This window comes from Elaeis guineensis, chromosome 12 (assembly GCF_000442705.2).
Source record: "Elaeis guineensis isolate ETL-2024a chromosome 12, EG11, whole genome shotgun sequence".
NCBI lineage: Eukaryota > Viridiplantae > Streptophyta > Magnoliopsida > Arecales > Arecaceae > Elaeis > Elaeis guineensis.
The window spans coordinates 2,663,094-2,673,997 of record NC_026004.2 but is presented as its reverse complement, the minus strand read 5'-3'; the positions used below and the strand labels follow the sequence as shown (position 1 = coordinate 2,673,997).

Genomic DNA, 10,904 nt, shown 5'->3' with positions numbered 1-10,904 from the left:
ATTTCACTACTTCGGATGGAGGAGATGGTTAGTCTCGATGTTCCCATAAGAAAGACGGACTATCATAAATCTTTAAAGGCAACATTCTACTGTCAAATTGACCAAAATGTAAATACAGCATAAATATGCATGAATTTTAATGATTTGGTGCCTTGAAGTGAAAAATCTAAACATCGAGGTAGCACATAAATCGCTATCTTGAACTGTACAGAATATTGGAAATGAAGTATTTATAGGCATTTTCTCCTCACCTCGAGACTACTAAGTCCACCATTGCCCACTATTATTATCGATTGTTGAGTGGGCTTCAAGATCGATGGGTCTAACGGATGTCGAGCTGAGATTGAGATTGGTCTGAAGATGGAGTGAGCCAAGGTGGGTGGTGCCAACATATAGGTAAAATCTCTAACTAAAAATATTTTCAATGGAGACCGTCCGATACTCAAGTCATTAAATAATCAAAGAACAAAAGGAGATAGATAGGAGAGTTAGTGATGGGTTGAGACTTATCTGGATCCCCATTTTCTCCTCTATCTATAAAGGGGGAGTAATGACCCTTCCTATCCTGAGCAGTGGCCGTTATGGAAGGTGCGCATAAATCACATCAGCAGAAATCGTGTCCCGCATTTAGGACGTAGAGTGAGCTAGTTGTTGCGTGGATCCTCGTTGGTGTGGTTAAGATTGCTTTATTTGGCTCACCATGGTCGGAGGATTGATCTCCTTTAGGATTAGAAGATCTTACATAATTGGGTCAACTTACTTTTCATTCAATCGATGAGGTCAGGTCGGCTAGATCCAACCTTGTGTCCTTGACGATGGCTGACCTCACAGGAACCTCAGATCTGGTCGAGGTCAGGGTGACACCCCCAACCCCACCACCTCTTTCTCTTTCTCTTGCTCGCTCACTTATTAGCCTACCCTTACCCTTACCCGACTTGCTTAAGCTTTATCTAATTCTTGCTTAGGATAGAAAAAAGAGAAATCTTAAAAAAAAAAGGATAGAAGAGGGAGTGGAGCTGAGCTTGATCAAGCTTGAATTAATCTCAAACTTGATTTGTTCACCATCATTCTAAACTTGTCTAAGTTTTGGATTTCTAAGCAGCTTGATAATTTTAAATCAAGCTAAAATTAATATCACATTAAATTGAGCAATCTAAAGTTAAATAAAAGCTGCAATATTGGTTTCAACTTATGATTCAGGTCGAGACAAATATTGAAATATTTCAAATAATAAAGAATAAACCTATTAAAACTTTTATCCAATGATTATTATCTATAAAACATATAATTTATATAATTTTAAAAAAATTTTAGACTTGTCGAGCCATGCTAGCTTAAGATCAGTCGGTTTGTTGCTTGGCTTATGTTGCCACAGATCTTCTGGCTTGGATCGACTTGACTGGAGGTGGACGGTGATTGTAGAAGAGTGGCAACAGTACCTATATAATATATTTTTGTCCGAGATTAGCTTCAGTGAAAATCCTTCGATACTCAAGTCAGAAGTCTGAAACAGACGAAAAAGAGTAAGTATGAAGAAGATTTTGAACTTATCTTGGGGATTTTCTGTAGGCCTCTATTTAAAGGTGAGGTTGGAAACTGTGAGTAGGAAAAAAAATTAAGTTATTAATCTTGTCCGATCGAATGAAATATGATTGTTATCTCCTATTTTATTGGATGAGTTATATTTGTTATCGATGCGTCATAATGTCATCCCTTATTTGTTCACGAAAGGGTGTCACACAGGTTCTAATGTTTTTTTATTTTTATTTAGGTTCAAGGTCAATATTAAAGTCGGATCGGGCTTAATTTTTTTTTTTTTTTTTTTTGTACATCGGCTCTAATTGGGGAATGAATTTTCTATCCGTACCAGCTTGAAATAATAATAATTTTCGAGCCTCTTTAGCGAATTCAAGCTTCATTGTTGCTGGACGGAAGAATCTGGGCCTTGCTGGCCGTGCTGCATCTGGTCCATTTTCATTTCTATCAAAGTCAGCGTAACAAGTAGAGATAGAAATTTTTTTGTGCATTATATACGGTATAGAAAATCGCGCACCGCGTACGGTGATTGGATCAGGTCGGAGAAAAAAAAAAAAAAAAATTTTTTTTCCCTCGCCGCTCCCGGTCCCGCCCGTGATCCAATCACCGCACGCGGTGCGCCAAGAAATTCGCAACAGAGATAAGAGAGAGCGCCGAGTCGCCGTTCGTGTGGACAGGGGAGGGGGCCGACTGTTATCCATTCAGAGGGCGCTTGAAGGGCTGAAGGTAATCAGACCCCTTTCTTCTTCTACTTCTACTTCTACTTTGAAATTGCTAGCTATTAATTCTGCGATGTCCAGGGGGCGTTCTTCAAGATTTTGTTATTTTCTTTTTTTTTGAAAAAAATGGATTCCTTGTATTAATTAGAGAGCACTTCGGGATACTCAGTTCTTTTAAGTAAAATAGCTTCCGTTGATGTTAGACCCTCGAGGAATTTTTGTTTCAGCTCTGATTGTCGAATGACGTACTCAACGAAGTGTTCTCAGCTCCTATTGTTCTCGGCAGCGGTAAGCTGATGGCTATCAATTTTTGAATCGACCCAGTCCTCAGCCATGATTCGACTATCAGCTTCTTTCTTGACTAGATGCCAACAACTCTTCACCTTCGTTCTCCAAGGCTGCGAATTCAACCTTAAATCTGTGCTTCCCCTTACAATTACTGATTTGTTAGTCTTCCTCTAAGAAATTTCTTGCTGTTTGGGAGTTGCAAGATGCACCGTCTTCTTCATTTCGTTAGTGAGGACATTTGCCCATGAGACCCGCCGAATGTTTGACAGATTATCTAAAAGACAGCTTCATCTTTTGAGCGTCAAGTTTGGCGCTTGTTGCTGCCTTGTCTTATAAGTTGCCATCAACTTATAATGTTGCTATGCATGTTTACTTAAGACTTCGTCATTAAAGTTCATTTATGAGCTTGGCCTTACAGGACGCTATATGCCTATATTCCATCAACCAGCCCACCTGTCTGCAGGCACGCCAACTGTTTGGTGCTTTGTGGAAAAGGTGCTGATTGTGTTGTGTTCGCACAATCTTGCTTTATGTATGCTTAGCAACCAATGTTTGCATCCCATGCACGTGCCGCACATAGTGAATAAGAGAGAGAGTCTGGAGTCATGTGAAAAGGTGAGGGGGCCGACTGTTCTCCATTCAGAGGGCAGTTGAAGAGTTGAAGGGCTGCTGAAGGTAATCAAATCCCCCTTCCTCTTCTTCTTCGTCTTTGAAATTGCTAGCTATTAATGCTGCGATGTCTAATGGACATTCTTCAAGATTTCCAGAAGAACTTCTACATAACTTGAAGAACTTCAAAATCCAAAGTCAATAGTTTGTCACCGTCTTTTCTCATGGCATGATGCCTCAACTCCGAACAATCCACTGGGTCTCTATTGCATAGTTACTTTTCCTACTATTTTTGCAAGAAAAGCCTAATTATTGAAGTTTATTCTGATAGAGAAAGGATCTTCGCTTCAAAATCTCATCTTTCTTTCATTAGGGTCTCTTAAAATGTATGATGCAACACACAAGAACCAAATGCCCTTTCCCTAGCATCATCAGTTAGAATCTTCTCATTATAATGGTATCTTTTTGTTCAGGAAAACATACCTGAATTAGCTAATTTCTTGTTGACTGCTTGTATTAAAAATCATATTGTCTTGCTTGAGATGGATGGGGGCATTTAAAAGTAGTATATGGCAATTTAGACTGCATGCATTGGTTAATCCTATTCACAATCTTAACTCATGCATATAGAGGAGTTTGTAAACTATTTGAATTGGGCAATGGAGCTACTCCCTTGACACAAATTTATGATGCTAGGTTGCATTGGTATTCAATTTTTTTGGTATATTTTGTATGATCATTTTTTCTGCCGGCAGGTACTGTGCTTGTTTGAGGCTAGTCGGATGAGGTAATTACATTTAGTAACCCCTGAAGTCTGTGGAGGAACCATGGCTTTAATCTATTTCCGATGTATCAGAATGAACCATCTTTTCCTCCACCCATCATCTCCCTTTACCAAGAAAAGTGGTGTTCTTTTCTGCACATTGCAAGCCTCGCATGCCCAAGTCGCTACACAGGTGAACTTTCAAAATCAAGGTAAACAGAAGGAGAAATCAATTCAAACTGCAACCAAAAAAACATTAGAACACCACAAACATGGGTATGAAGCTATTATTGGTATTGAGACCCATGTCCAGCTATCTACCCTTACGAAGGCCTTCTGTAGCTGCCCTTACCTCTATGGCACACGACCCAACACCACTATTTGTCCCATCTGCATGGGGCTCCCAGGAACTCTACCAGTTCTGAATTCAAAGGTTGTGGAGTTTGCTGTGAAATTGGGCCTTGCACTCAATTGCGAACTATCCATGAACTCCAAGTTTGATAGGAAACAATATTTCTATCCTGACCTTCCGAAGGGCTACCAAATATCTCAATTTGATGTCCCGATAGCAACAAAAGGCTTCATTGATTTGGATCTTCCTGTAGAGTTTGGTGGTGGACATAGGAGATTTGGAATAACAAGGATTCATATGGAGGAAGATGCGGGGAAGCTACTTCACTCTGAAACTGGAAGTTATTCACAGGTTAATCTTAGTCACTGTTATTCCTTTTTGGTTTTTGCTGGTATAATAATTCCCCTTGATTTTGGAATTTGACCAGCTATGATTAGGGAAGTGTTTCGAAGGTACTCAATATTACTTAGTTATACACATTATATCTTCTAAGGTTTTAATATGCTCCATTGATGTCTATAGAATTTCTAGTGCAGGTGGACCTGAATAGAGCTGGAGTGCCATTGCTTGAGATTGTTTCTGAGCCTGATATGAGAAGTGGAGTAGAGGCTGCAGAATATGCAGCTGAGCTGCAGAGGTTGGTTAGGTATCTCGGTGTGAGTAATGGAAATATGCAGGAAGGTTCTCTTCGCTGTGATGTGAATATCTCTGTCCGACCAACTGGACAATCACAATTTGGGACCAAGGTAACTGTGATCAATTTTTCCTTAATATTGGTAGCCTCAGGTTTGAAGGAAAGAAGTTAATATGTTCTAAAACATCGTCTTTAGTGTTCTCTGGTCACAGTTAGCAAGGTAGTGATGATATAGAAAAGGCAAACTTGGACAATTCTACGGGTAGATAGTATCTCCCAATAAGAAATTCATTGAATTTGATAAATACTGATTTTTTTTTCTCCCATAAAATTTACATCATGATGGTTGGAGAGCAAATAAAGAAATTTTACACATTAAACAAACTTTGTTTGTATCCTACAAGGGTAGAAGATAATACAGGTAGACTTGCAGTTACTTCATTTCATTGTTATTATTGTGTTGAAGGCTGCGTATTGCTACATTAGCAACATGTTTGAGTAATATAGATATCACAAAATTTTTATTTCTGTTATATGCTGATCCTGTGATCAGATTATTTTTCTTGGATCTTGGAAGAGAGAGAATGTCTAATGAACGATACATGTTTGTGATTCTTTTTTTTTTTTCTTTCTCTTGATATAAAATAGCTTGAGCTGACAACTTCATTTTCTTTTCCTCAATCCATCAATCGCTTGAATATTGGAACAAAAGGTGTGGAAGTTTGGAGAAATGTTCTGATTTAGATAAATTTAACACTAGATAACATGAGGATATCTGTGAGGGTTGCTTTTGTTGCATTGTCTTGTCATTATGATATTTTGGCATAGTCAGGAAAGTGAATTGTGTTATTTATCATGGTAAAATAGTTTCAAATATGCACTGACTTATTGAATAATATCTGAATAAATGATTCTGTAAGTAAAGTGGGAGAATTAGAGAGTTGTATATGCATGCTGTCTTTTTGTGTTTTTGGTCTGAATAATCCCAACGTACAAAGTTCCTTTATAAGGTGCTTAGATGCTTTTTAGATGAATAGTTCTATTATCTTATCATGATTCATTTTCTATTATCTCATCATGATTCATTTCGAGAAGTTTATGAGATCCATTGATTTTTAAGGCAGCAGAGGAGAACATGGTGAAAGCTTTTCACCTTGGTATATGAGATGGGAATTTCAGGAGAAAAATGAATGTGTATGTTTAGTAGACAGTAGTGAGACCTGATCTCTCTCCTTTTCAAAAAAAAGGGGTCAAGGTATGATGGATAGTAAGAAAGTGGTTGTAATAGATGGAATTTGAGAATTTGGAACCTCCCTTGCTTTAAGCATGATCATATGAAGTGATAAAACTAAAGACTTTGACAAGATTAACTGCATAAGATAACAAAGGGATTGATAAATGGAATGACATAGCAGGTGGAACTATTGCTCTTTGTGCCATACTCTACAAAGTGGCATGACTTGTTCTTGAGCATAACACTAAAGTAGGAGAATAGGTGGAAACTAGAATAAGTGCATGGTTTGTCTTCCCCTTAAGAAGTCTTATTTTTTGAGATTTTGGAGTTCGCTCAAGTTCTTGTATCTCAGGATGTGTTACTGTTGTTGGTGTTGTCTGCTGGACCTGAACTTCCAAGTCTTACATTTTATAGATGATGGAAATTTACCTAGTGCTTTTCTATGGCGATATGTGAAAAAGAGTTCCCATATAAACTTTAAGCTAACTGATTTTACATGTTCCTTCCTTCACCTTTTGGCTCACAGCCTCATACCATCTCTTTGTACTTGTGATAAAATTCTTAGGAGGAAAGGTACAATATATGTTTTGGACATGAATGTTCTATTGGTTCTTGTTATCATCTATCTGTTTATTATAAAATTCAGTGTTATTATAATTGTTGTTGATAGAAAACAGGCGCTGCATAGAAGCATGTAATATTATTGTAGATATTGACAGATTCAGCACTTTCTTTTACTATATTGACAGGTTGAAATAAAGAACATGAATTCATTTTCTGCAATGAATAGGGCTATAGATTATGAGATATCAAGACAGGTTCTTCTCCACAGGGAGGGTCAAAGTGATCAGATTGTACAAGAAACACGTCTATGGGACGAGGCTGCTCAGGTTTATTCCATGCTTTATTGTTTCCCTCTTCATTTGCTATATGTGCTATTGGTTTCTTATAGATTCACTAACATTGCTTGCTTTATTGATTCTTTGTTTGCTGTCTAGAAAACTTTTACAATGCGGAAAAAAGAAGGGCTTGCTGATTATAGATATTTTCCTGAGCCCGACCTTCCTGAAGTTGTCCTCGTGAAGGAATATATTGATGAAATTCGACAATCTTTGCCTGAGCTTCCAGAAGCAAAGCGTAGACGTTATGAAAAACTGGGTCTGAGCATGCAAGATGTTCTCTTCCTTGCTAATGATAACAATGTAAGTGGTAATTTAATCAGGAATTGTTTTATAGAGAATGTGTACAACTGTATTATGATTAATGTTGATCTCCAACATTCTATTGAATTACTCAGGTTGCTGATTTTTTTGATGCTGCTGTCGAGAATGGTGCCGATGCAAAATTGGCTGCCAACTGGATCATGGGTGATATTGCAGCGTATCTGAAAAATGAACGGCGGACAATAGATGAGATCAAGCTAACACCTAAGGAGCTTTCTGAGCTAATAGCCTTTATTAAAAATGGAACTATTAGTGGGAAGATTGGAAAGGAGGTAATTATTTTGTTTTTCCAATTATTTGCTTAGATATAAAAATTTTCAAATATAGTGTTATCATGAGTTTACATTTATCCAAGCATAGTCTGCCAAACTGACCTGAATTGGTGTGGAAGTGGCTAAGCCCTGAACCAAGTGGTTTGGGTCAGTTTGATCTCTCGGTTCAAGAACTGGTGCAAATCAGCAGAACTGCTCTGATTCGAGCAGAACACTCTGTTCCACTCGATTTAGAGTGTTTTAGGTTGGGACATCTTTTGACCAAAAAGATGGGGGAAGGTCAAAGGATGCCATTCTCTTCTCTCCTCTTCAAAATTGTGAGAATGGTGGGTTTTGTAAGGAAAAACTCATACATTCTACTGCAAGATTAGGTTCGTAATAAAAATTTAAAATCCTTGCCGTAATTAAAAGGCAGTGAAACGGAGTTGGTTCTGATTGTAATCAATTTTCTAACATTTAGAGAATGTCAAAGGCTAGCACATGTATATCTCGTATAATTACTGTGAAAGAGGCTCTCTTTAATTCATCTAGAAGAGGGATTGTTGAATATGCACAGCCACAACGTTTGGTATTTGAATAAAAATCTTGCCTACCGTTAATAATCTTTTTCATAACCTATGTCATGCCTTTAATTTCAGCCACATCCGAGCTTTGTATTGCTTAATTGAGCCATCAACAAGTAAATATGCTTTCCAAATGGTAGTGATTGGAGAAGGCAAGCTCATACATGGCTATGTTGAAGAACAAAATGCACCTTAACCATACGCTTTGTCATTTAGGAACTTTAGAATACTCCTATTTTATATTTCAACTCTTGATGGGAACAATGGTTGCATAAACAAAATAAAAGCTTAAGAAAACCTGAAGACTATCTTGTTAGAGCAATGGCTCTCTAGCAGATGCTGAATATAAATTAGGCAATGATAATTATGTGAGATACAAAGAGGTGCAGCCATAAGCCTGGGAGCAAGACAATAAGTAGACATTTTGGTGTCATGTCCACCTATATATTGGGATAAAGTGGTCGATTTAAATCTATGAAATGAAAGCAAAAACATGAGAGTTAAAAAATAAGGAGAGGATGATATAGGTTAACAAGCAATAGTTCAAGAAGAAGGTAATGGTTGAAAGAAAGATGCAGATAAGAAAAATTAGGGCATACAATGATATGCATCCATATACCGAGTTATAATTCTATATTTTATTATTACAATTTTATATATTAAGCAATCATACGGTCTCTCAAGGCCAATATAAAATAAATAACATTAAAACATCCTTAAAATCATAATTTGAAGATCCATAAATCTTAAAATAACCCTAAAAATAAAAAATGAAAAACAAAGAAATGGCAAAAACAGCGAAATGATACTAAACCGATACATGTCCGTGATCTATGTATCGGTATGTTTCAGCTTGGTACCATACAGTATTGGTACCTAAGCAGTATAGTCTTGGTCAAGATTTGCCATGCCGGTTGGTATTATATCATACCGGTACCTAACCGGTGCGCAATCTCGTACCATACCGACATTTGATATGCATTACCGTCCTGTACTATACCACATACCGATGCTGTAATAGGATGGTATTGCTACGGAATCCGGTATTGAGACGGCAAACCTTGGTCCAGTACCAAGATTGTAGAGCTCGCATCCAAAGTAAAAGAACTTTGTGGACCATTATAATTAGTTGCCTAGATTCTAGAGGGGCTTTTATAGTCTGCTCTTGATTGCTTGCGATGTATAACTTGTTGAGCTAGTCTTTTAGTGTCAAATCATTGTGGATCTTTTTTGTGCACTATGTGATACTTTTGGAGGCTATCACTGTTCCCACCTTTATGGATTGTTATGTACATGGTTATGACCTATTTTAATTCTATGTACTCTGATTTTGTGCTCTTTCATGGATTATTCCACTGTTGTAGCCTCTCCGGCATTTGCTTCTCCATTTTCATTAACTGTTTTCTATTTCTATTTTTATACTGAATGCCTGCAGATACTTTTTGAGCTTATATCCAAGGGTGGGACTGTCAAGTCATTGATCGAAGAAAAAGATCTAGTTCAGGTAAGTCCTTTTTCTTTACTGGAAAAATTCTTAAAGAAGTAATATATGCACAAGTTCTATCCATAATGTTTTTATTCTTAAAGAAAAAAAGAGGGGATTGCCCACCCAAACTTCTAATTGTAGTTGTGATCAAGAATTATTCTGCAATTTTGTAAGCCTTTTGCTCTTTCTCCTCGTGTGCAATTACATCCCATTGATCATATAGGGGTTCTTTCTTATTTGAGAACTACAGATAGTAGATCCTGCCACAATCGGAGCATTAGTGGATAAAGTTCTCGCTGCAAATCCCAAGCAACTTCAACAGTACCGTGGGGGCAAAACTAAGTTACAAGGATTTTTTGCTGGTCAGGTGTGGAACTGTGGAAGCTTCGCCATCCTTCTAGTACCATGTGATTAATTTTTTGTTTTTCCAATTCTTGTCCTTGCTGCAGGAGCTGTAGTTTTACTTTCTTTGCTTTCAGGTGATGAAGGAATCCAAGGGTAAGGCAAATCCGATGCTTCTGAACAAGATCCTTACGGAAAAATTACATGCTGGGAGCTGATAAAGTTGAAAGGAAGGCGAATCTTAAGCTTATATGTGATTTTCATCTCGTGCTTACAATGCACGTGCTGCTGTCATGGGAGAGATCGAGTGGTGAAGATACAGAGAGGGTGCTTCACACAGTCTCCATATTTTTATACTATGACTACCACATGGTGTTGCATCAACTCCTTGACTCGGTCCTTATTGTTTGCTCTGAGGTTTTGTTGCTTTTGATGTCTTGCTCACAAATGGGAAGATGCAAAAGATGCATATGACAAAGTTGTTCTTAACATTCCCAGTATAATTTTGGTTCCTTCTGTTGTAAAGATTTGCAGCATCTGAGCTTATTGGTCATTGTCAACTGTTTCCCGATTACCTGGATGAGAAGGATGCTACACATATTTTGTTCTGCAGTTGGGCAAAAAGAAAATTAAAAAAAAAAAAATCTGATTTGGTGCATGGCACATCTTGTATGTTATCATGATTATTATTTCATTTGGTTGGAGTATTTTCTGATGTAATGGCATTCCTTATCCATCTTCAAAGGTATCTCATAGTCTATGGATTTGTCGTTATGGTCCTCCAGCGGCGTTGCCTTTTTTATTTTCACTTAAGAAAAATAATTTGTAGCCATGTGATAATTATATCCGGTGTTTGGTGCGTGTTTTCTTGCTGCTGCTGCTG

At 37.5% G+C, this 10,904-nt stretch overlaps 1 protein-coding gene across 4 annotated transcripts; it reads left to right on the top strand.

Moving 5' to 3' along the window:
* The first annotated feature begins 2,105 nt into the window (after nt 1-2,105).
* Nucleotides 2,106-10,679, top strand: LOC105055783 (glutamyl-tRNA(Gln) amidotransferase subunit B, chloroplastic/mitochondrial). Of its 4 annotated transcripts, XM_029267731.2 has the most exons (10): nt 2,111-2,262; nt 2,962-3,218; nt 3,908-4,618; nt 4,804-5,013; nt 6,885-7,025; nt 7,134-7,337; nt 7,433-7,630; nt 9,629-9,697; nt 9,930-10,046; nt 10,159-10,679. In XM_029267731.2, exons 3-10 carry the CDS (start codon nt 3,980-3,982, stop codon nt 10,237-10,239), a joined length of 1,659 nt encoding a protein of 552 aa, XP_029123564.1. In that variant the 5' UTR covers nt 2,111-2,262; nt 2,962-3,218; nt 3,908-3,979; the 3' UTR covers nt 10,240-10,679. The 4 variants fall into 4 exon arrangements, with proteins under 4 accessions (XP_010936074.1, XP_010936076.1, XP_029123564.1 ...); XM_010937772.4 differs by lacking the exon at nt 2,962-3,218 and having other exon boundaries at nt 2,106-2,262; XM_010937774.4 differs by lacking the exon at nt 2,962-3,218 and having other exon boundaries at nt 2,106-2,262; nt 9,930-10,086.
* Nucleotides 10,680-10,904: the final 225 nt, after the last annotated feature.